The following is a 27,462-nucleotide window of genomic DNA, read 5'->3' as shown; positions in this document are numbered from 1 at the left end:
ATACTAACCTCTAACCCAAAGTAAACCCTTTGGCTATTTTAATTTTTTTTAATTATTATTTTATTTATTTTTTTAAAGTAAAAGCTGCAATTTTTGTGATTTTTCCCCTCATGGAGTACAGCCAAATGTCCCGAAGGTCAAAAGTGTCATACAGTGGTGCTTGAAAGTTTGTGAACCCTTTAGAATTTTCTATATTTCTGCATAAATATGACCTAAAACATCATCAGATTTTCACACAAGTCCTAAAAGTAGATAAAGAGAACCCAGTTAAACAAATGAGACAAAAATATTATACTTGGCCATTTATTTATTGAGGAAAATGATCCAATATTACATATCTGTGAGTGGCAAAAGTATGTGAACCTTTGCTTTCAGTATCTGGTGTGACCCCCTTGTGCAGCAATAACTGCAACTAAACGTTTCCGGTAACTGTTGATCAGTCCTGCACACCGGCTTGGAGGAATTTTAGCCCATTCCTCCGTACAGAACAGCTTCAACTCTGGGATGTTGGTGGGTTTCCTCACATGAACTGCTCGCTTCAGGTCCTTCCACAACATTTCCATTGGATTAAGGTCAGGACTTTGACTTGGCCATTCCAAAACATTAACTTTATTCTTCTTTGACCATTCTTTGGTAGAACAACTTGTGCGCTTAGGGTCGTTGCCTTGCTGCATGACCCACCTTCTCTTGAGATTCAGTTTATGGACAGATGTGCTGACATTTTCCTTTAGAATTCGCTGGTATAATTCAGAATTCATTGTTCCATCAATGATGGCAAGCCGTCCTGGCCCAGATGCATCAAAACAGGCCCAAACCATGATACTACCACCACCATGTTTCACAGATGGGATAAGGTTCTTATGCTGGAATGCAGTGCTTTGCTTTCTCCAAACATAACGCTTCTCATTTAAACCAAAAAGTTCTATTCTGGTCTCATCTGTCCACAAAACATTTTTCCAATAGCCTTCTGGCTTGTCCACGTGATCTTTAGCAAACTGCAGACGAACAGCAATGTTCTTTTTGGAAAGCAGTGGCTTTCTCCTTGCAACCCTGCCATGCACACCATTGTTGTTCAATGTTCTCCTGATGGTGGACTCATGAACATTAACATTAGCCAATGTGAGAGAGGCCTTCAGTTGCTTAGAAGTTACCCTGGGGTCCTTTGTGACCTCGCCGACTATTACACGCCTTGCTCTTGGAGTGATCTTTGTTGGTCGACCACTCCTGGGGAGGGTAACAATGGTCTTGAATTTCCTCCATTTGTGCACAATCTGTCTGACTGTGGATTGGTGGAGTCCAAACTCTTTAGAGATGGTTTTGTAACCTTTTCCAGCCTGATGAGCATCAACAACGCTTTTTCTGAGGTCCTCAGAAATCTCCTTTGTTCATGCCATGATGCACTTCCACAAACATGTGTTGTGAAGATCAGACTTTGACAGATCCCTGTTCTTTAAATAAAACAGGGTGCCCACTCACACCTGATTGTCATCCCATTGATTGAAAACACCTGACTCTAATTTCACCTTCAAATCAACTGCTAATCTTTGAGTTTCACATACTTTTGCCACTCACAGATATGTAATATTGGATCATTTTCCTCAATAAATAAATGACCATGTACAATATTTTTGTCTCATTTGTTTAACTGGGTTCTCTTTATCTACTTTTAGGACTTGTGTGAAAATCTGATGATGTTTTAGGTCATATTTATGCAGAAATATAGAAAATTCTAAAGGGTTCACAAACTTTCAAGCACCACTGTATATTCTTGTCCTTATGGGGATAAGAAATAAAACCATGTGCCTACACACAGTTCAGATCTGATTACAGTATACCTGTATCTAGTACCCAGAGATCTGCAGGATCTTGTGATGGGAGTGTGTGAGAACGAGTGACATGAGTTCTGATTATGATCATAGACGAACGTTGATTTGTACGATTGTTAGTCATGTGACTTGCACACTAGCTTGTATAAGCAACACTAGGGTTTGAAGTACAACAGGTCTCGTGTGTGCTAATACACTCTAGAATCAGCCTGAACTCCTGAGCGATCTTCAGAGTTCGTCTTTCACTGTATTTGGAGATTTATACGTGCTTATTTTCTTTACTTATTTAATTTGAACTCATTTGAAAGTTTCTACATCTGTGGATTAGAAGTGACATCATCGCTTTTCTCATTTCTCAGGCTGATAACAGTGAGACCACACAGGTGTACAATTCAAGCACTGCACAAAGAAATTACTCAGCGTTATCTCAGAGAATCTGGACGCCGTTATGGAATAACGTACCCGTTCATTTCTTTTTCATTATTATGGCTCTTTTCCAAGGGGGATACACACACACACAACAATATAAAGCAAAACTATTAAGAATTTTGAAATAACAGCAACATTACACAAGGAAATAACTGATTCTATAATATATGTGAAACATGTACATTAAGATGAGCATGATACATCTCTTTCTCTCTCTTCTGCATGTCCACAAGCATTAGGTTACAGTCCATCACTGCTGCCCACGTATGAATAAATCGCATGATTGTGAATATTAGACAATTCTCATGTTTCACAAATTTTTCACATGTGGACATTTCATGTAGTGAATGCGTTTTATGGAGACAGCTTCAGGCCCAAAGGGTTACCAGTTTGAATCTCTGGACGGGCAGGAAAAACACGAGAGGAGTTGAGTTGAACAGCATTTTCTCCTGCCTCTGTATCATGACTGAAGTGCCCTTGAGCAAGGCACCTAACCCCCAACTGCTCCCCAGGTGCTGTAGCATAGCTGCCCACTGCTCTGGGTATGTTTGTGTGCTCATTGCTCACTTGTGTGTGTGTGTGTGTGCGCGCGCATGCTCGTGTTCACTGTTTCAGATGGGTTAAATACAGAGGAGGAATTTCACTGTGCTAGAGTGTACATGTGACAAATAAAGGATGACTATTATTATCCATCCATTATCCGTAACCGCTTATCCTGTACAGGGTCGCAGGCAAGTTGGAGCCTATCCAAGCTGACTATGGGTGAGAGGCGGGCTACATCCTGGACAAGCCGCCAGATCATTGCAGGGCTGACAAATAACCATTCACATTCACACCTACGGTCAATTTAGAGTCACCAATTAGCCTAACCTGCATGTCTTTGGATTGTGGAGGAAACCGGAGCACCCGGAGGAAACCCACGCAGACACGGGGAGAACATGCAAACTCCACACAGAAAGGGCCCCGTTAGCCACTGGGCTCGAACCCAGAACCTTCTTGCTGTGAGGTGACAGTGCTAACCACTACACCACCGTGCTGCCCATCTTCATCATCATCTTCCAAATCAGAAGAACGTCACAGTTCATTTATGTACACATGCTACATTTTTTTTGTACATGTAAGGCTTGTAGTTCTCACATTGTGGGATTTTTTTTTTTTTGTTTCTTTTTGCAACAGGTAGAGTTGTCACCTCACAGCTCCTGAGCTTGGGTTACTGTCTGTATGGAGTTTCACAGGTTCTCCCCATGTTTTCGGATTTCCACCTACCTCCCAAAAATGGATTAACTGTGCTAAATTGCACCGATGTGTGAATGTACCTACAGTACATGGTGCCCTGTGATGGACTGGCGTCCTGGTATTGTGGAGACTTGGCTCCAGATCCATCATCACTCGGCCCAGGATAAAGCCTGAAGCTGAATAAATGATTTTTTTTTCCACATGCAGGACTTTTGCTTTCATTTTTCACATTATTCAGGTGGCATGAGTTTACTTAAGGTCATGTGCACTTTCACACAATCACGTGAAAATGTATGCGATTTTCCCATCAGTGTAGTGAAGGCAAGGCTGAGGGGGTAGGAAGTGTCCCGACACTATCACCACACCAGTTGATCATTTCCAATAACCAGCCTGACAGCTACTGAACTCAACAAATATATAAAAGACTTAATCTGGTCAACATGAGGCATTCATTTAGTATTTAATATGTTTGTATGAATTAATACACCAAAACAACATGAGAGCTTTAAAAATAAAGGGCCTCATGACACACAAGATGTTAATGAGAAGAGTGGAATGAGAAGGCAGTTGTATGTGCATGAGATAAGAACGGAGGAGGAGAGACTCGGGCCAGCTGGAGGAGCGAGTGGCGGAGCGCGAACAGAATAAGAACAAACGGAAGTCCTGCTCTCCACCCTGAACTTCACCCTGTGTCCTGGACCTCTGGCCAGAGAGGATGTGTGGGGACACAAACAATCCAGGAGAGAGTTTAGATCACTTTTGCTTTCATTCTAACTGTAATAGGCTCAGAGTAATGCATGACTAAATGTCATTTCGATAGCCCTAACTTTGATTTGACTAGAAGCAGAGATATGAATTAAACCTTGCTACTTGTTTTTCCACCTCATTTCCCCACATTTTGTTATTGATGAATTGGGTTTTTTCCTCCACACACTGCTTTCACATTATAGACTATTAGATATTTACCATTTTCTTTTAACTAGGTTGTCTTATGGGTCTGTGATTATTATTATTTAATCCTTTATCCTCGATTTCCTTTTATAGCATTTTCAATCTATTTGACCATCTTGAATACTTTTGTGCAACTTTTAGTACATTTTATTGCAATCTTTGTAATAATGCAACTGTCATTCATATATATATATATATATATATATATATATATATATATATATATATATATATATATATGTATGTGTGTGTGTGTGTATATATATATACACACACATATATATATATATATATATATATATATATATATATATATATACATACATACATACATACACACACATATATATATATATATATATACACACACGTGTGTGTGTGTGTGTGTGTGTGTGTGTGTGTGTGTGTGTGTGTGTATATATATATACACACACACACACACAACCCTGATTCCAAAAAAGTTGGGGCAAAGTCTCATCTCATTATCTCTAGCCGTTTTATCCTGTTCGACAGGGTCGCAGGCAAGCTGGAGCCTATCCCAGCTGACTACGGGCGAAAGGCGGGGTACACCCTGGACAAGTCGCCAGGTCATCACAGGGCTGACACATAGACACAGACAACCATTCACACTCACATTCACACCTACGCTCAATTTAGAGTCACCAGTTAACCTAACCTGCATGTCTTTGGACTGTGGGGGAAACCGGAGCACCCGGAGGAAACCCATGCGGACACGGGGAGAACATGCAAACTCCGCACAGAAAGGCCCTCGCCGGCCACGGGGCTCGAACCCGGACCTTCTTGCTGTGAGGCGACAGCGCTAACCACTACGCCACCGTGCCGCCTGGGACAAAGTACAAATTGTAAATAAAAACGGAATGCAATAATTTACAAATCTCAAAAACTGATATTGTATTCACAATAGAACATAGACAACATATCAAATGTCGAAAGTGAGACATTTTGAAATTTCATGCCAAATATTGGCTCATTTGAAATTTCATGACAGCAACACATCTCAAAAAAGTTGGGACAGGGGCAATAAGAGGCTGGAAAAGTTAAAGGTACAAAAAAGGAACAGTTGGAGGACCAAATTGCAACTCATTAGGTTAATTGGCAATAGGTCATTAACATGACTGGGAATAAAAAGAGCATCTTGGAGTGGAAGCGGCTCTCAGAAGTAAAGATGGGAAGAGGATCACCAATCCCCCTAATTCTGCGCCGACAAATAGTGGAGCAATATCAGAAAGGAGTTCGACAGTGTAAAATTGCAAAGAGTTTGAACATATCATCTACAGTGCATAATATCATCAAAAGATTCAGAGAATCTGGAAGAATCTCTGTGCGTAAGGGTCACGGCCAGAAAACCATACTGGGTGCCCGTGATCTTCGGGCCCTTAGACGGCACTGCATCACATACAGGCATGCTTCTGTATTGGAAATCACAAAATGGGCTCAGGAATATTTCCAGAGAACATTATCTGTGAACGGGCGGCACGGTGGTGTAGTGGTTAGCGCTGTCGCCTCACAGCAAGAAGGTCCTGGGTTCAAGCCCCGTTTCTGTGTGGAGTTTGCATGTTCTCCCCGTGTCCGCGTGGGTTTCCTCCGGGTGCTCCGGTTTCCCCCACAGTCCAAAAACATGCAGGTTAGGTTAACTGGTGACTCTAAATTGACCGTAGGTGTGAATGGTTGTCTGTGTGTCAGCCCTGTGATGACCTGGCGACTTGTCCAGGGTGTACCCCGCCTTTCACCCGTAGTCAGCTGGGATAGGCTCCAGCTTGCCTGCGACCCTGTAGAAGGATAAAGCAGCTAGAGATGATGAGATGAGATTATCTGTGAACGCAATTCACCGTGCCATCCGCCGTTGCCAGCTAAAACTCTATAGTTCAAAGAAGAAGCTGTATCTAAACACGATCCAGAAGCGCAGACGTCTTCTCTGGGCCAAGGCTCATTTAAAATGGACTGTGGCAAAGTGGAAAACTGTTCTGTGGTCAGACGAATCAAAATTTGAAGTTCTTTATGGAAATCAGGGACGCCGTGTCATTCGGACTAAAGAGGAGAAGGACGACCCAAGTTGTTATCAGTGCTCAGTTCAGAAGCCTGCATCTCTGATGGTATGGGGCTGCATTAGTGCATGTGGCATGGGCAGCTTACACATCTGGAAAGACACCATCAATGCTGAAAGGTATATCCAGGTTCTAGAGCAGCATATGCTCCCATCCAGACGACGTCTCTTTCAGGGAACACCTTGCATTTTCCAACATGACAATGCCAAACCACATACTGCATCAATTACAGCATCATGGCTGCGTAGAAGAAGGGTCCGGGTACTGAACTGGCCAGCCTGCAGTCCAGATCTTTCACCCAAGGAAAACATAATCATCATAAAACAGAAGATACGACAAAAAAGACCTAAGACAGTTGAGCAACTAGAATCCTACATTAGACAAGAATGGGTTAACATTCCTATCCCTAAACTTGAGCAACTTGTCTCCTCAGTCCCCAGACGTTTACAGACTGTTGTAAAGAGAAAAGGGGATGTCTCACAGTGGTAAACATGGCCTTGTCCCAACTTTTTTGAGATGTGTTGTTGTCATGAAATTTAAAATCACCTAATTTTTCTCTTTAAATGATACATTTTCTCAGTTTAAACATTTGATATGTCATCTATGTTCTATTCTGAATAAAATATGGAATTTTGAAACTTCCACATCATTGCATTCCGTTTTTATTTACAATTTGTACTTTGTCCCAATTTTTTTGGAATCGGGGTTGTGTGTATATATATATATATATATATATATATATATATATATATATATATTAAATAATGTGGGTTTTTTTAACGAATATATATATATTTTTTTTAACGTCTTTGTCATGATTTATGGACTGTGTTACCAAGGTCAGTGGGCTAGTAAATAAAGTGAATATAAAATAAATTTGTATAACCACTAAATCTTCATTACCCCCCCCCCACACACACACTTTTTAAAATTTTATTTATGTATTTATTTATTACTATTTTCTCATATTTAGCTGTAATAGTTCTAAACCATTTGTTTGGGAAACAGTTTTTGCAAGTAAAACCTTATTAAAATACAAATTTTCTCTACTGAAAAGCACATATCAACCATAAGTCTTTATCAAAATGAAACCATCCTATTTAATGTAGTATATCAAAACTTTTGACTCATATTCTACTCAATCTCTTTTTGCCAGCTGGAATTTAAGGGCATTTTGGATGTCCAGGCTCAAGATAGATTTATATCACTTACCCTCCTGTTTCTGGACCCCCTACCAGATGTGCAGAAATGTCCAGCATCTGGACTGTAGTGATGTGATGAACTATCTGACATGACCGTAGATTATCTAAGTTACAGTAATGAATGCATAAACATTCAAAACCCAGACACATGCTGAACCCAGCCACAAGTGCACACTTGTTCATGGAAACATGACTCATGGGGCTTTGGCGCCAGAAAGGTTTCAAACATAAGTAAGGAATTCCTCTAGCTCATTCTGTATCCAGTAACCCTTTCCCTAATGGCTTAGCGCACCTTAAAGCTCATAGGCAGCGGTTTTAATTTTATGCACATTTGAAACTTTATATGTTAAAAACCCTCTGTAATTTTCTTCTGGTCCCAAGAAGTATTGTTAATAAGTAACAATTAAAATAAGTTAGTGCGGATCGCAGCGAATTTCTGTTTGGCTATTTTCGTGACCACTCGGCACATGACGTCATTTAAGCCAAACAAACCACTTGAGTTGAGTCCACTTCCGTTTACTTACATTGCCGTTCAGCTTGAGTGCAGACGTGCATTCAGGAATTTCCAAAGAAAAACCCCATGCCTTATTGTTGTGCAGTGAACTGTAACAACGGGACCGGTTCAGGAAGAAGTTTTTACCTTTTTCTGAGAGAGGAGAAGAGGCGGAGCAAGTGGATTGGCTTTTTCTGAAAGAGGAGACGAAGCGGAGAGAGTGGATTGTGTGCGTGAAACAAAATCAAGCAGTCAGTCAAAGAAGAAACAGACCAGCAACGCTCAAGCAAAAATGAGAAGATTGGAGGTAAACATTTTTACTTTTGCTTGCAATTGACAAATCAAGAATCCTGAGAGATCCTGTACAATCATTGTGGAAATGAGACAAAGGGATATTTCCTCGCTCAGAGTAGGCTATAAATAGTATAATGCCGTGGATGGCAGGCTAATGTGGCCTACCGGCGCACTGTCCAGTAATCGTTCCCTATATCCACTAGGGAGGGTGGTTTAATTATTCTTCAAAAGGGCTCTTATTTAGTATTACGATGAAAGTAGGAATTTATCATAACTACCAGGATAAATCGTTTGGGCGCGAGTCTTGTTGAGGTTCGGGGTCACCGCGATCAGAGTCGGCCGAGTCGCTGTCCGATTCTGAGGCCGTACGGTCAAACCAGTGAGCCACATTCACCGATTGCTTCGCAACGGCCATAGGTTCATACATATATGGTTTCACCTCTCGATATTCAATTTGGAGAGTTCCTGCTTCAAAATCGCTATCGCTTTCAGACATTTTACACAACCTCTCACGACCAAACTCCGTACACGTGTGCTCGGTTCGCAGGTAAACACAGAGCTGCTCCCAGTCTGTTTGGCTTGAATGACATCATGACGACAGTCCCCTGGCGGTGAAAGTGTGCATAAGTGAGATGTAAACAAACCTTCAGAAATTGGGCAAAACAGTATATTTTAACTGTTTTATTCAATTTTAGGGTGCAAATTAGACACTAAGAAGATTGAATTCACTTTTTGGGTCGTTCTTCTCGATAGTAAAGTTGATATTCTACGTTTCACCTCCGACTGTTGCCTATGACCTTTAAAGGAGATACGCAGAGCCATGGCCTCACTTTTTGTTTATAAATGCCTTGAGACCTCAAGAATGGCACAGAAATAGTTTTAAGCATTAACAATAAATCTAATATAGTAATTTTTATGATTAAAATGATTCATATAGGTAGCGGTCTGAATGAATGACCTTGACATCTGTGACGTCACTACAGTAAGGCTATCGGTCTCATCGCCATTTCCGCTATACTAAAACACAGAGCTGACTGCAACTCCGATCCTCCATTTTGAGCTAATTTATTACCATGCCACGTAGATGTGTTGCTGGCGGGTGCAGCAACACGACAGAAGGTGGATTTATGTTCAAACTGCAAAGATTTGGACGTGTGTTGCGAGAAATTCACGGATTGGGTGCCTATGAAGAGGTCTCTCCTCTGCTCTGCACATTTTACTGAAGACTCGTATGAAACCTCTGACCTGTTGAGGAGTGTTGGCTATAAGCCCGTATTGAAAGACGGTGCAGTACCAACAATTAAAGGAAAAGAAAACTACAAGAAAAGGAAAGTAAGTTCAGTTGCACCAGTTCTCCCAGAGTGTGAGCCGAGCAGTAATGGCGGAGTACTCCGCATAGAGAAAATGGAAAATGAGTGGACCAGTCGTTTTGATTTCTCCGCTGGATATGCTTGCCTCAGCAGCAATATCTCGCCCTTACGTGGAAGAAGCAATTGAACGAAGAACTGAAAGTCAGATTGTTTCGAAACAAACGGCCACAAGGTCGGCCTTCAAGAAGCAAGAACACAGATGGGTAAGATGCGACTCTCATTTGGTTACATAACAACAATAACACTTGTTTACCTGCATTTAGATTAATACATGTAACTTGTATTGTGTTTAAATTAAATAAGATTATTTAATGTGCTTCAGAATGTGATTCTCAGTTCATCTGATTATTTAATTAGCCTTTTATGTTTTATCAGTGAAAATGCATGCATGTGTATGTTGCATAAGTTATAACACCCATCCTGTTTTAATGAGAGTCACATGAGACTGTCAGTTCAATTCCATCCAATTCTCTAGACGGCTTTGTTCTCTGGATTTATTTCGTAAGGTGGGGGCCTCCGTGGCCAATGTGTGACTATCGGATTCACTTTCCGATGGGTCGAATTGATACGGTTCTACGTGTATAGCAGTAGCATGTACACACACTCCAATATCAGGACTATCACAGTCAGATGTATTACTATCTGAGGAATCCGAAGAATCTCCAATAAATCCGAATGAAGAGGCCATTGCAACCACTTTCGCCTGCCGCGTCTGGCTTTGGGCTATAGCTGTCAAAGGCCTTGGCCTTAAAACCAGTTACAGCTGTGACGTCACTCACTCAGGGCTGGCTGGCTCAGCGGGGCAGCTCAAATGCCAACTTTGTGGTTGATTTTAACTCTCACATACATACACACACACACACACATACATACATACACACACACATATATATATATATATATATATATATAAATAAATTCCCATTTACGCAGCATACAAGAGTCAAGGATGTAGAAACTATCCACTCAGAAATCTCATCTCATCTCATTATCTCTAGCCGCTTTATCCTGTTCTACAGGGTCGCAGGCAAGCTGGAGCCTATCCCAGCTGACTACGGGCGAAAGGCGGGGTACACCCTGGACAAGTCGCCAGGTCATCACAGGGCTGACACATAGACACAGACAACCATTCACACTCACATTCACACCTACGGTCAATTTAGAGTCACCAGTTAACCTAACCTGCATGTCTTTGGACTGTGGGGGAAACCGGAGCACCCGGAGGAAACCCACGCGGACACGGGGAGAACATGCAAACTCCACACAGAAAGGCCCTCGCCGGCCACAGGGCTCAAACCCAGACCTTCTTGCTGTGAGGCGACAGCGCTAACCACTACGCCACCGTGCTGCCCCCACTCAGAAATGTATTTAAAAATAAAGGTTCTGCGCATCTCCTTTAAATCATATACACACACATCAGCAAGGGACAACTGAAGGCTAATAAATGGCCATGTCTCTCTTCATGAAACCCGTTCACAATAAATGAAGGCCCTAATGAACAACTCAGATATCCTGTGCACGACAGGTCAATACACCAGTAACAAGAACAACACTTACACTTTTTACACTGAGGGTCACTTTGCCACGGGAATAAAAAGAAAAGTGTGAGAACGCTTCAAGAGGTAGGAGTGGAGGGAAAAAAAAAAATCATTTTAGCTGATTCTTCCCAAGGACAAAGGTGCAGTCATGGAAATATTTAGTAATACTCTTCAAAAGTTTGTTTTTAGGGACCATTTATAGACCAGTAAAGGAAGTCTGGACTTAGAAGTCAGATACTAATAAATAAATCTATTTTCATTATCAAGGCAATGTTCAAGATGAAAGTGGAGAGAAATGTAAACATACACTGCAGGAGCCCATCATGTATCTGTTGTAAATGGGACAGTTTGGGATTTTTAAAGAAAGAATCAGTCAGATAGAAGAAGAAGAAAAAGACAAAGAAGAAGAAGAAGAAGCAGAATGATGAGACAAAGGAAGTGGAGGAATGTGAGTCTCGCTAAGCTTGTGGTCTGGGAATAAATCTGATAAAATACCCAGCAATGTACAGAACAATGCACATGGCTCCACAGCTCCTGTTATTACAGCTCATAGCATGCAATGTGTTGCTTGGAGAACAACAAAGAAGGTAGGCGTGTGTGTACAGTTTAATCTCACCATAAATTGCAGTTCTCTTTGTAGGTTGCACCTGAGTGGAACCTGTGGCCGTTTCTCTCACAGATCCCTGTAACACAAATTTACAATGAGTCACTTAGCAGGAGAACCTTCTTCATTTTCAGCAAAAGAGCACAAAGGTCACACAGCACCACGTATTCCCCTTTCTGTAGAAATATCTCCGAGTGACATTCCTACAGTGCTGAAGAGCTTATGAGGAACACGTCTCCTGGTTTGCTTTAAAGGTTAAAACACTCAGAGCCTCAGCAATTTGGCACAGAAATGTTGGCACTGGCTTTGCTCTTCTCCCAGATAGCCAGCTCCCTTCATGCCATAACAAGCTAAATGAGAGCTACGCTGTCTGCCGGGGCGCCAGTAAGCAGTGCTGTGCGAAGCCCACACACTCTTACACTCCTTCCTACCCACCTCTTGACATGCTATAATGAAGACTCTAGACTGAAGCAGCCTGGAGCACGTAACGGCACTAAAGGTGCAATCAGTGATCATTTGTTAAAAAGTTCTCAAACCGCTCATAGATATAAATATATGGTCGTATCTTTTCTAATGAGAAATGTCGACTTCTGTGCAAGAAAAGAACTGTGGACCACCAACATCTACTCAGTCATGCTAAGAAGGCATCGTTATGAGCTCCTGTCTTACACTAGTGTTCAGCGTGTGTGTTTTGGAGCCATGGCTCCGCGATCACTTTTATTTCATTTTTACCATTTCAGTTTTATTTATATAGTGTGTTTAATGGGGACATGGTCACAAAGCAGCTTTATACAAATCCAGATAGAGATTTAGATTTATCCCTATTGCTTTACTCCGCAATTATCTAATGACCACATACATCATGTTATTGTTCAGTAGAAATCAGAACAAATACAGATGCATTAAGGTACATTACGGTCCAGGAACCCTCAAGGAATAAGATGCAGGGCTGCTGCTATGCACATTGTTATTGTTACTAGTATCGCTATGGAAACTACTTTTAACTATTGTGCAACACTTTACAGCTGGCAAAGGATCAGTTTAGTTGATGAATAATGCACATAAAATATAGCCGGGGCGTGTGTGTGCGCGCGGTTTATTTTTATTCAAATCTCAACATGAGGTACAAATCGCCTTAAATGAAACCGCAACTGGAAAAAAAAAGTGCTACTAATATTGCTCTAAAAAGTATAAACAAAATCATAATATGGCATGCTGTTAGACAATAATCAGTTCAGATTTTTTTAAATCTTTTATTCCACAGCAATTTGGCAGTGCTAATATTTTTAATTGATTAAAGTTCTTACCTTTAAATTATAAACTCTTTATTTACTTACTTACTTACTGACTGACTGACAAGAAAGCTAAATGAATGGTGATTGGCTTCTGTTCAGGGAGGATTAGACTGGATTTGATGTTGTGTCTGCTTGCTGAGTCATTAGACGGGATGTAGCCGAGAACGTGCTCAATATGTGTGTGGTTCATGAGTAATCAGGGAGTCCGGAGGTCATATCACGCCTGTGGATGTAACTGTTCCTCCTTCAGCAAACACACATCAGACATTCCTGCTCTGATCTCTTTTGGCCCTTTGCTGTTGCTTGTCCGCCCCTCAAATCACTCCCTCTGCATTACATGCATTCTTTCTGGCCTCCATTCATCACTTCCTTGTGTCCTTCTCTGTTAATAAGAAGGCCACTGTTCTCCTTATTCTCAGGTAACACCTGTCAGTTTTTACACCTCGCACCCAGAACTTCAACTACAGACAGGGTCATGCAGGGAAACACACACAGCCTCAACTGTAACGAAGAAATTAACTTGTGTGCTTCTGATTTGCTCACAGTTTTCAAGATAAGGCGATTCCATGATTGGCATATCTGTTGATATTACTATCGTTTGTTGTTTTGTTTTATCTGTAACCGCTTATCCTGTGCGGGGTCACGGGAGGCAAGCTGGAGCCTATCCCAGCTGACCATGGGTGAGAAGCAGGGTACACTCTGGACAAGTCACCAGCTCATCACAGGGCTGACACACACACACACACACAGAGAGACACAAACAACTATTCACACTCACGGTCAATTTAGAGCCACCAATTAACCTGGCCTACATATCTTTGAACTGTGGGAGGAAACCAACGCAGACACAGGGAGAACATGCAAACTCCACACAGAAAGGCCCTCGTTGGCCGCTGGGTTCGAACCCAGAACCTTCTTGCTGTGAGGCGACAGTGCTAACCACTACACCACCGTGCCGCCCTATTAATATTGTAAATAAATATATATATATGCAAAGTAAAGGTAAGTGTCCTTCACAACAACATATGTGCATGTGTCAGATAACTTAATTCAAGCCTCTACAAGACTTTAAAAAGGCATTTTTTTGCATATCCCGTCCCTCAATAACTACACTGACAAAATAATCTATTTGACAAAATAATCATCAAAGTTCATCAAAATATCTTTATATTCATGTGTGAATCCATTTACACATCATGCCTGAAACAAAGATGATAAATATGCAGTTTAGATGTCACACAATATTCACTCATCCCTAATGTCGGACCACATTCACCCCTCTTGAAATATCTGGATTATTCCACAGTCACATGCCCAACATGAAGTTGCATCATCTGCATTTCCTGAAGATTATCAGAAGAAACACAAGTTCTCTCATTCAGGCCACTGAATTTTTTATTTTTAATTTTTTAAATTGGGGTGGCACGGTGGTGTAGTGGTTAGCGCTGTCGCCTCACAGCAAGAAGGTCCGGGTTCGAGCCCCGTGGCCGGCGAGGGCCTTTCTGTGCGGAGTTTGCATGTTCTCCCCGTGTCCGCGTGGGTTTCCTCCGGGTGCTCCGGTTTCCCCCACAGTCCAAAGACATGCAGGTTAGGTTAACTGGTGACTCTAAATTGACCGTAGGTGTGAATGTGAGTGTGAATGGTTGTCTGTGTCTATGTGTCAGCCCTGTGATGACCTGGCGACTTGTCCAGGGTGTACCCCGTCTTTCGCCCGTAGTCAGCTGGGATAGGCTCCAGCTTGCCTGCGACCCTGTAGAACAGGATAAAGCAGCTAGAGATAATGAGATGAGATGAGACACCCAACATGCTTGAATGATTACTGCCCAGTGGCACGGACATCCCTAGTGAAGTGTTTTGAAAAACTCATCAAGGATTACATCTGTTCAGTTTTGCCACCTTCATTAGATCCCTTTCGGTTTGCGTACAGGTCAAACAGAAGCACAGATGATACAGTTTCCCATGTTCTGCATACCACCCTTTCTCACCTGGACATGGGTAAAGGAAATTATGCAAGACTTTTATTCATTGATTATAGCTCTGCTTTTAGTACCTGACACCCTGGACAACAAGTGCAGGAATCTCGGACTGAGTTCCTCTCTCTGTGATTGGGTCTTAGACTTCCTGATTGGCAGGCCACAAGTGGTTAGAGTTGGCACCACGGTCTCAAACACACTCATCCTTAATATCGGAGCCCCATAGGGATGCGTCCGGAGTCCTCTGTTGTACTCACTGTACACACATAACTGAAAGCCCAAGCACAGCTCCAATACCATTTGTAAAATTCGCAGATGACACCGTCATAGTTGGCTTGATCTCGGATGAGGACGAGTCTGCTTACTTTGATGAGGTGGAAACACCATCCCGGTGGTGTCAGCCAAACAACTTGGAACTTAATGTCTCCAAAACCAAAGAAATTATGATGGATTTCAGGCAGAAGAGACAGAAAAACTCCACTCCACTCAGGATCTTTGGGACACCAGTGGACAGTCAGCAGCTATAGGCATCTTGGAGTATACTGTACATCTCCGAGGACCTAACCTGGACTCATCACACTTCCACCCTGGTGCTGAAGGTGAGACCATGCCTATACTACCTCAGGAGACTAAGGAAACTTAAGATCTCTCCTGGTGTTCTGCAAACATTCTATAGTGTCACCATTGAGTCAGTGCTTACAGGCTGCATCGCCGCTTGATTTGGCAACTGCAGCTTCCAAGACCATAAAGCACTTCAAAGAGTGGTATGATGTGCTGAACACATTACAAAAACTCCACTACCGTACCTGCCTGACATCTATATACAGTACACCAGTGCAGGTCCAGGGCAAAGTGGATTATCACAGATACCTTCCACCCGCACAATAAACTTTTCCAGTGGCTACATTCAGGCAAACACCTCCGTAGCCATATGGCCAGGACTGAGAGGCTGAGGAGGAGTTATTTCCCACAGGCCATCAGGATACTGAATGAGGCCTGAGCACCATCTCTGTCACGGTCACTTTATTGCATCTGCACTTTACAATAGCTTACCTATGTTTGTCTATGTGTGTCTACAACTTTTTTATTTATATTTTTAGAGGTTTATGCACAGTACTGCACAGAGCTGTTTTGCCACACACAACATTTCACTGTCATTGTCTTGAACGATTGTGCATATGACAAATAAAGTAATCTAATTGAATTTAATCAGTTTTTCTTTGGTTAAATCAGACACAAGGTATGCCACCACACTTGCCGGAGCAGTTGGGGGTTAGGTGCCTTGCTCAAGGGCACTTCAGCCAGTCCTGCTAGTCCAGCACTGCAAAAAAATGGCCTTTTAAAAATAAGAAATAAAAGATATACAAAGCATATTTGCTTGAATCAGGTGGAAAAAAATCTGCCAGTGGAACTAGTCAAATTTGACTTGGTAAGATTTCTTAAAGTAAGATGAAAAATCTAACCTGTTTTTAGATGAAATAATTCCAAAATAAGATTGGGGAACTTATTATGCGAGATCTGATTAACTCAAAATAATCAAAATAGTTCTTATAACAAGATCGTACTTCTTACATTTAGCCATTCTTTTTTTAAAGATTTTTTGGGGGGCTTTTCCACCTTTATTGGATAGGACAGTGTAGAGACAGGAAATGAGCAGGAGAGATTGGGAAATGACCTCAGGTTGGAATCGAATCCAGGTCCCCAGATTTATGGCTTGGCACCTTATCCATGACAAAGCAGTTTAAGGGCACTATATTCAAAGATTTCAGTAAAGTTCATTTATTCCCAAAACAAGCATACAGTACTTTTTTTTTTCTTGAAACAAGATGAACCGCATTTGACAAATGTCCAAAATGTACTTACTTGTTTTAAAAAAAACTTGTTTTATTTTCAAAGGTGCTCCAAATAAGACTTTTTCAAGACATTTTGTCTATACAAGATTTTCAAGATGGACTGTCTAAAAACTAGCCTTTCTAGCTAAATGAGGTTTTGCTTGTTGGGCAATTATGTCTTATAATAAGGGTGGCTAGATGTTTTGACTTGAAAATAGACAAATAAACTTCCTAAGATTTTTATTTTTTGCAGTGAGAGAATCGAACGAGCAACCTTTTGGTTCCAAAGCTGTTTCTCTAACCATTAGGCCATGGCTTCCCCCATCACTGATCAGGTCACTGATGAGGTCACTAATTATAAATGGTCCTTATGCCACTGATATGGAGGCTAATTATCCACATCTTGTGTATTTCCTAATTGTTTTTGCTTAAAAAAAATCCTGAGCCTTTATTAGAAATATTAGTTAAATTGTTAAATGCATGTTTCCTTAGATTCAATAAAGTTGCAAGGGTTAAATAGCAGCCCAAACATGTAATCACCCTTTTTAGCATGTGACTCTACAAGATTGTCATTGCTTCACTGACCTCTGGGAGGAGGCTGGATTCCCAGGCAGTGGCCCCAGAAATCAGGACAGCAGTCGCTCACTGTGCGGTTGCAGAACAGATCACAGTAGCAGATGGTATCCAGGTAAGGCATGGTGCACTCATCATCCCTGCCCTCACAGCAGCCCCCTCTTCTCTCACAGTATGAGCCAAACGGGTCCCAGATGCCCCGAGTATGCAGCGGGCTGGCCAGCTCCCTCCTGCTGCGGGACAGAACCTTCTGCGTCATGCTGCTGTCCACCATCAGAAGCACTGCACTAACCACCACCACCAGCCTCACCATCATCATCAATCACCTGTAAAAGATAGCCATACCATCATTACACATGATCATTTTAGACAGTCATATTTGATAATAAAATTAAATATGAGGCATCATCCTCCATCTCACTGCATCCAAGCAGAAATATGTGATTTAATGATGGAATGGGATCCAGAGAAAGGATCAACTGCTGCTCTGCAAACAGAACACGGATTATGTGAACATTTAATTAATTTGTCACATAGATCACATAGTTCGTGACAGGCGCAGAATACAGGGCAAGGCCCCAATTGATTTTCAACCCCTTTTTGCTTTGGCATAGATTTTTTTTATACACCTGATGCCCTTCCGGATGCAACCCCCCCAATCTATCCAGGCTTGGTACTAAGTATGCACTGTCTTGTACAACCCCAGTGGCTGGGTATTTTATCCAACCTGCATGTCTTTAGACTGTGGGGGAAACCCACACAAACGTGGGGCGAACATGCAAACTCCACCCAGAAAGGTCCCCGATGGCCACTGAGCTCGAACCCAGAACCTTCTTGCTGTGAGGTGACAGTGCTAACCACTACACCACCGTGCCACCCCAATATTAGCTTCTGTGTAGTTGGTGATAGAAACCCAAACATCAAACCAACAATACTTATAAAATAATACTTATAAAACATCTCAGCCTGAATATAAACATAACCAATAAACAAGTTCATGTTCTTTTTTATGAATGCTGTTGGCTTATAGACACACAAAGCTACTGTAAATGAGAGCAAAACGTTACTTTAAGAAAAGAAAGTGGATGTAAAACATTCTGAATCTTAAAATTTGAAAATTCTAATTGCAGTCTACAAATAATGTATCATTCACAAAAAAAAAACTTAAAAATTTGCATAGCTGCTTATCAGTTTATGTTAAATCTACTTCATAGTTGCTAGTGAATGGACAGATTCCTGCATCCTACACTTTCTGAGCTCCATTTTCATCATTACGTGTGCAGTTTTTAAAAACAGTGTCTATTACCCAGTAAACTGTCACTCTCACCATGTTCTTTGTGAATAATTTAAAATTCTTAAATCTGATTGAGGCGGCATGGTGGTGTAGTGGTTAGCACTGTCGCCTCACAGCAAGAAGGTTCTGGGTTCGAGCCCCGTGGCCGGCGAGGGCCTTTCTGTGTGGAGTTTGCATGTTCTCCCCGTGTCTGTGTGGGTTTCCTCCGGGTGCTCTGGTTTCCCCCACAGTCCAAAGACATGCAGGTTAGGTTAACTGGTGACTCTAAATCATGGACGATGCCAGTCACCCTCTGCACACCGTCATCAGCAACCAGAGGAACCTGTTCAGTGACAGAATGCTCCTTCCCAAGTGCAGGACGAACAGACTCAAAAACTCCTTTGTCCCTCACACCATCAGACTGTACAACTCCTCTCTGGGGGGAGGAGGGGGAGCAGGAGGACAGAGGACGGGACGGAGCAGTAGCGTAGCCTAACAATAAGCAATACCATACAATGTGCAATATAAAGTGCAATATCTCTCCTGCTGCCGCCCCCCCCCCCTTTTTTCCCCTCCTTCCCCCCTCCCCCATATCTTATTCTTTTTATATATGTAAATAATTTATTTTAATTTATCTAGAAGTTTTCTCTATTTATTTTCTCTGTTTAGCTGTAATGATGCTGCTGGAATCTTAATTTCCCTGAGGGAACCCGCCCAAAGGGATCAGTAAAGTTTTATCTAATCTAATCTATATTGACTGTAGGTGTGAATGTGAGTGTGAATGGTTGTCTGTGTCTATGTGTCAGCCCTGCGATGACCTGGCGACTTGTCCAGGGTGTACCCCGCCTCTCGCCCATAGTCAGCTGGGATAGGCTCCAGCTTGCCCGCGACCCTGTACAGGATAAGCAGTTATGGATAATGGATGGGATGGGATGGAAATCTGATTGGTCAGAAGGTGTTGATTAATTTGCTCCAGCAGCATGGCTCGGACCATAGTGCTGGCTACAAAGCAACTCACAGGTTTATATAAACGTGCTCTTTCCAACATGTTATTGTTCCATTAGTAACAGTTCATACAGACACCGCCACACAAACGGATTAAGAAACATGTCAAGTTTTCTGTAAGGAGATGGTCATTTCACATTTTTTGGAACACGTCTCCAGGGTCAGCCTTTTTCTGGAACAAAAAGTTCAGGACAGAGGGCTTTGTGTTCTGTCATGCTAACTTCAAGAGAGAGAGAAAGAAAAAGAGGCTGGTGAGGGAATGACTTGATGTTTTTCTATAAATGAAAGACATAACAGGAAGTAACTTGTTTCGCAGATGTTCCACCACATTAAATGCAACACTGAATGAATAAAAGTTTAATATGTCGTTCTTTAATAAATAATCTAATTGTTGGCAAATTGCTGTGGTACAAGACGAATAAAACACTTCAGCACATGCTGTTATTAGAAAAATAAAATAATTACATCTTGTCCAGAATGCTGAAAATTCTCAAGTAGTACAACAGATGCTCATAGAACAAATTTTATTTTCGTACTCATGTATTAAAATGCATTATTATTATTATTATTATTATAACCCCTTATTTTTCCTGCTGTTTAGAACGTTCTAGGTTGTAGCGCCTAAACTGCCTTACATCATGTACTAATGACTTTCCTTATCATAGTGCAGTGTTAGGACTGAAAGATCTAAACTAGACTGATTACGCTGTAAATTAACTGCAATAAAAAGCAAGTGGTTCAGGAAGGAGGAAAAGTCATCATTAATCTAAATGTGGTAAAAAGTAGCTTTAATGCCGAGGGCAGACTGCCCACATCAGTGTAGCAGAAACAGCAACTTCCTTCTGTCAAACTCAAACACACAGCATTATGGGATATCAGAACTGTCACGTTTCTCAACATTAAGATATAGAAGGTATGCATATGCACAGGTGCTGCATGCTCTCATGCATGCACTCACTGTAGGAGCAGCACGAACAACTCTGATTTCAGCTTTAATATGTCCGTACTTGGCTTTTATGGCCCATCTGGGCCTCTGTGTACAGAGTATCGTGGTGTCTCTGCTCAAGCTTTGGTCATTTGTAGCACAACCTGTTGGCCCTCATGTTCTCTTCCAGCCCCAGACTAACAATGGCTTAAGACCACACATGACTGCTTTTGAAGTCCTTGCTCTGGAATCAGGTTGCAAGCACAGAGTCCTGAGGGACGACTGAGAGTTATATAAATAGCTTCAATAATTTAATCTAAATCTAATCAACTTGACTGTAAGCACAAAACCACATCTGCACCGAGAGCAGCCCCGGAAAAAGGACATTGTTTTACAGTTTTGTGCATGGCTGTGCCTTTTGTCAGCCAACACAGACTTTCTCATATACACTCTCACACAGTGGTTCTCTGACCAAAGCCCTTTTCATTGACTTTCATAAAGCAGAGAGGCAGAAAATACTCCAGAAGGACTAAAAGAGGATGAACTCAGTTTGTCATACTCAATGCTGTCAGCAACAGAGCGGCAGTGAGGGTGGCATTTTGACCCCACTGATAAAAACTGGTGTAACAGTGACTGGCTGTGGTCTGACCTCTGATCTATACGGCCTACTGAACAGATCAACAAGCAGAAAGACAAGCTGCTCACCAGGCCTGGGTCATATGATATGATATCAAGACTAATAAATTACCTCATAGCAGGTATCATCAACAAAATAAAATAAGGATCCTTGAAAATTTTTTTTTTCATTTATTTATTTTGATATTTAAGGAGGGCGGCATGGTGGTGTAGTGGTTAGCGCTGTCGCCTCACAGCAAGAAGGTCTGGGTTCGAGCCCCGTGGCCGGCGAGGGCCTTTCTGTGTGGAGTTTGCATGTTCTCCCCGTGTCCGCGTGGGTTTCCTCCGGGTGCTCCGGTTTCCCCCACAGTCCAAAGACATGCAGGTTAGGTTAACTGGTGACTCTAAATTGACCGTAGGTGTGAATGTGAATGGTTGTCTGTGTCTATGTGTCAGCCCTGTGATGACCTGGCGACTTGTCCAGGGTGTACCCTGCCTTTCGCCCGTAGTCAGCTGGGATAGGCTCCAGCTTGCCTGCGACCCTGTAGAACAGGATAAAGCGGCTAGAGATAATGAGATGAGATATTTAAGGATATGGTTCCCATAGTGAGACAAAACATATAACCTTTTACATCGAACATTCCAGTTTGAACGCTTTTTTTAATTTAAGAGTATAATTTTAAGACTCCTCTTGTTGCCCATGTTACTAAAGTCTAGCCTATTGGAGATGTATATATTTTTTACACATGCAGTACCAGACAAAAGTTTGGACACACCTTCTAATTCAATGGTTTTTCTTTAGTTTTATTAATTAAAATACACTTCAGTCTTAAAGTAATGATGGATGCTGTTTCTCTTTCTTTAGTTGTTCGGTTCTTGATGTAATATGGATTACTACAGTTGTGGAATAGGACTATTTACTGTATTTTTACTATTTACTATTTACCGCTTGATCTCAAACGCATTAAGAAGGCAATAAATTGCGCTAATTAACTTTTGACGAGGCATAACTGTTAAATGAAAAGTATTCCAGGTGACTCCCTCATGAAGCTGGTTAAGATAATGCCAATAGTGTGCAAAGCGTCATCGAGGTAAACACTGGCTACTTTGAAGAATCTAAAATATCAAACCTAATGCTTTAACACTTTTGATGTCTTTGACATAAGTGCATCAAAAAAACCATACGCATGGACTGCAAAAGTGTACAGCAGTTAGGTAAAATAATTCATTTGGATATTTGAGGATGTTTAAAGTATTACAAAACAAACAAACGGTTAAGTACGGAACCATGTAGAGGTCTTTAGTGGATCTTTGAGGATGGCAAAGCTGTACAACAATTTTCCTGTCAAACAGGGTCTCAAATAGAACACCTTTACAAACCTGTGATCCATTAAATACAGTCATATGAAAAGAAAGTACACCCTCTTACAGCACGGTGGTGTAGTGGTTAGCGCTGTTGCCTCACAGCAAGAAGGTCTGGGTTCGAGCCCCGTGGCCGGCGAGGGCCTTTCTGTGCGGAGTTTGCATGTTCTCCCCGTGTCCGCGTGGGTTTCCTCCGGGTGCTCCGGTTTCCCCCACAGTCCAAAGACATGCAGGTTAGGTTAACTGGTGACTCTAAATTGACCGTAGGTGTGAATGAGAGTGTGAATGGTTGTCTGTGTGTCAGCCCTGTGATGACCTGGCGACTTGTCCAGGGTGTACCCCGCCTTTCGCCCGTGGTCAGCTGGGATGGGCTCCGGCTTGCCTGCGACCCTGTAGGGCAGGATAAAGCGGCTAGAGATAATGAGGTGAGATGAGACTTCATATGATAATATTAACCACTGGTTATTTCAGAGAGGAAAAAAATGGGGACACTATTGCTTCCATTCGGGACAATACAACACAGAATTCGGGACCACTGGGGGACACAAAGAAAAAAAGTTAATTTCGAGCCCTGAATGTGAGTGTGAATGGTTGTGTGTGTCTATGTGTCAGCCCTGTGATGACTTGGCGACTTGTCCAGGGTGTACCCCGCCTTTCGCCCGTAGTCAGCTGGGATAGGATCCAGCTTGCCTGCGACCCTGTAGAACAGGATAAAGCGGCTACAGATAATGAGATGAGACCCTCTTCCAGTTACATGGTTTTACCAATCAAGACATAACAAAAAAAAAAAAAAAAAATCATCTCATCCTCACCAGGTCCTAAAATTATGCAAATCTAACCTCAGGTGTAAAGTAACACACAACAGATTCCACCGTATCATTATTTATTTAACAAAAATTAAGTGAAAATGCAGAATCCATGTGTGAAAAAGTAAGTACACCCCATGATTCAATAGCTTGTAGAACCACCTTTTGCAGCAGTAACTTGAAGCAATCATTTTCTGTATGATTTTATCAGTCTCACATCATTGCGGAGGAATTTTGGCCCACTCTTCTTTACAACATTGCTTCAGTTCATTCATGTTTGAGCGCATTTGTTTATACACAGCTCTCTTAAGGTCTCACCGCAGCATTTCAATTGGGTTGAGGTCTGGACTTTGACTTGGCCATTCCAACACCTTGATTCTTTTCTTTTTCAGCCATTCTGCTGTAGATTTGCTGGTGTGTTTGGGATCATTGTCCTGTTGTATGACCCAATTGCAGCCAAGCTTTAGCTGTTGGGCAGATGGCCTCACATTTGCCAGAATACTTTGGTTCATGGTTGACTCAGTGACTACAAGATGCCCAGGCCCTGTGGCTGCAAAACAAGCCCAAATCATCACCCCTCCACCACCATGCTTGATGGTTGGTATGTGTTTGTGCCGATATGCTGTGTTTGGTTTTCGCCAAACATGGTGCTGTGCATTATGGCCAAACATTTCCACTTTGGTCTCATCTGTCCAAAGGACGTTGTTCCAGAAGGCTTGTGGTTTGTTCAAATGCATCTTTGCAAACCTATGCCGTGCTGTGATGTTCTTTTTAGATAGAAGAGGCTTTCTTCTGGCAACCCTTCCAAACAAGCCATACGTGTGCAGTCTTTTTCTAATTGTACTTCATGAACTTTAACATTTAACATGATAACTGTGGCCTGTAGAGTCCTAGATGTAGTTCTTGGGTTTTTTGCAATTTCTCTGAACATTGCACTGTCTGACCTTGGAGTAAATTTGCTGAGACGTCCACTCCTGGGAAGATTGGCAACCGTCTTGAATGTTTTCCACTTCTGAATAATCTTTCTCACAGAAGAATGATGGATTTCAAATTGTTTGGAAATGGCCTTATAACCCTTCCCAGACTGATGTGCAGCAACAATTGCTTCTCTAAGATCATTGCTGATGTCTTTCCTCCTTGGCATTGTGTTAACATACACCTGAGTGCTCCAGACCAGCAAACTGCCAAAACTTCTGCTTTTTAAGAGGTGGCCACACTTGCTGATGATCAATTAATCAAATTAATTTGATCAACAACACCTGGTGTTATTGGTCATCTGAGGTTGTATTTGCCTAATTTTAAGACCTGGTAAGGACCAGATGATTATGTCCTGACACTTAAAAGAGGGTGTACTTTCTTTTTCACATGACTGTATATCTATATATCTGTCCTTCTTTTCAAAACTACCATAGTGTAGCTCAAAGCACTCAGTGGTCAAAGCCCAGCTGTTCCGAGCCCAAACTGAGCTACTGACCCATAAGCAAATCCTCCTACATCAGAGGAGAGACACAGATGGGCTACAAGATGCTGCTGCTGATGAGATGATGGTCTGCTAGAGCTTTTCCTCACATCAGCGATACACTCTGCACAAACCAGGTGCTGACCTTCAGCAAGTAAACTCAGATATTCTCATGAAAGGCTTAAATACTGTAAGTGTTACAAGAAAAAAAAAAGCTTCTTCAAATGTTTAATCCTGGATGGTTTCAAATATTCTATAAAGTTAAGTAAGGGATTAGAGCTGAAGAGATTTCAGCAGCACAGAAGACTTTCTAAAGCTTCTTAGATTTTCTAGAGTGTTCTCGGCATGTAAACAATGACACACCAGTGACCAACAATCCCCAGCTTATTGGCTCTTATAATAACACCTAAATTCAACAAGTCTTGTCTGGCATGCAGGCAGTGTATACACACACATACACACACACACACCTTTAAGTGCATTTAAAATTGCTTTACACCAAAGATTCAACTCAGCTGAGTGTACTTTCCTTATCCTATTTTATTTATTCAGTTGTTTTTGAATATTTCTCATTTTGTTATTTTTATTTCATTTATGTTTTTAAACTAGAAACGAAGCCCCGCACATGGTGCATCGGATCTACAAACTGTAAAACTTTGTATTTTAATAAAAATAATAAAAATTTATGAAAGCTGTAATAATGTGTTTAAAACATGGTTTAATACTCTAATGCATACCAGCAAACTATAACAAAAATATCTTGTAAAGACAGAGTAGTAAAGTAAGTCATAACTCAAATATAATATACGGTACAGTGATTAAAGATCTTATTAATTCAAGAACGTGTTCAAGATATACAGCTATGGAGAAAAAAAAGAGTCCATACTGATTGGCATCACCATTAAAAGTGATTTCTTCATTTTTTCCATAGCTGTATAAATCACTCAGTGTATTTCACTCAAAGTCCACTAGCACTGCAAATCAAATATCCCAGAAGAAGAACTGCGAATCTAGTGTCCATATATCCAGACTTACACTTAGATTTCTTACTACATGAAATATTTTTGTTTCAGTCAGCAGAACACTGTTCTACTGAATATTAAACTTCTCACTCTGAGGAGCGTCACTCTATAAATGCTCCTACATGAAAATGACACAATGAGCAATATTTGAAGAACTACTGAATAAATATGTTGGAGTTAGGAGAGGCCACTCAGGTGAGTTGAGTTTGTGGTGTAGACATTTTTTCATGTGTTTAATTTCAGCACAAACATGACCAGATCTTCTCATTCTTAACTTTAAACACTGGGCTTTGTTAAACTGCCTCTAGTTTTGGTCCAAGAGGGTTCGACACTCACTATCTGCACACCTGTCTGCGGTCTGGAGCAGGGGAGGGAGGGACACCCACCCACACACACACACACACACAAGAATCAAAGAAGAAAGGGTGCGCTTACCTTGTCACTGTATGGAATAAATCCTCTGCTGTTTTATTCCAGAAGCAAAACAGAACAAGACAGACAAGTGTTTACAGCCTCTATCAGTTCTTTTTCCTCTTCTACCTTTCAGTCCCTCTTAGCTGTCTGTCTCTCAGACTCAGTGCTGGGCTTTATACTGTGACTAGGTGGGAGGACCTTCTCCTTTCACTTACTCTATCATTCACCCCTACTGTCTCATTAGTCAGTCAGTCAGTCAGTCTCTCTCTCTCTCTCTCTCTCTCATGCCTTTGCATGACTCACCTCCTGGTGGTCAATGAGACAACAGCACCAGCACCACCAAAAGCATCTTGCACATCATCTTTAAATGAATGTACCCAAATGTAGCCAATACATCATATCTGTATTTAAAAAAAACAAAAGCAAATTAAACTGGAAATAATTATCAGAATTCAACTCCGTTCAACTTGATTGGCATTTACACACACAAATGTACAGTATAAGGAAATGTAGGCTCGATTTTAAATACAAACACATCTTTAAACTTTGGGCAAACTTTACTTGATTCTGATACCTGCATGATACAAAACTAAGCACTGAGGAAAAAAAAAAATGATTCCAGCAGCAAGATGGCTAACATAAGATAAGAAAAGTAGCGTATCAGGATCATGCACCAGTCTCATCTCTGGCAGTCCAGAGGGCAAGAGGAACCACAGTGGGAGAAGTGTATTGCCTGAAATATTGCTCTAAATCTCTAAAGGCACTGTAAGAAAACCTGGCTATAGTGATGTAGTGAAGTTTCCAGAACTGTTTGTTTAAAAATCACAGAGGGCATGTAGTAACAGAACAGACTTTTCCTTGGAGTAGTGCCATGAGGAAGCCATGACAGAGAAGCAGCT

At 41.5% G+C, this 27,462-nt stretch overlaps 1 protein-coding gene across 1 annotated transcript in view; it reads right to left on the bottom strand.

Moving 5' to 3' along the window:
• The window catches only part of tinagl1 (tubulointerstitial nephritis antigen-like 1), a 44,838-nt gene extending 17,878 nt beyond the window's left edge, over positions 1–26,960 (bottom strand). Inside the window, exons 1-3 of the mRNA XM_060942858.1 lie at positions 26,585–26,960; positions 17,695–18,008; positions 12,022–12,088 (exon numbers count right to left, since the gene is read on the bottom strand). Coding sequence (XP_060798841.1) covers positions 12,022–12,088; positions 17,695–18,001 — 374 coding nt within the window. The 5' untranslated portion in view covers positions 18,002–18,008; positions 26,585–26,960. The remainder of the gene's footprint in view (positions 1–12,021; positions 12,089–17,694; positions 18,009–26,584) is intronic.
• Between the last annotated feature and the right edge of the window lie 502 nt (positions 26,961–27,462).

The sequence above is a fragment of the Neoarius graeffei genome, chromosome 16, assembly GCF_027579695.1.
Source record: "Neoarius graeffei isolate fNeoGra1 chromosome 16, fNeoGra1.pri, whole genome shotgun sequence".
NCBI lineage: Eukaryota > Metazoa > Chordata > Actinopteri > Siluriformes > Ariidae > Neoarius > Neoarius graeffei.
The sequence above is the reverse complement of the archived record's forward strand: the minus strand, read 5'-3'. Positions and strand labels throughout refer to the sequence as shown.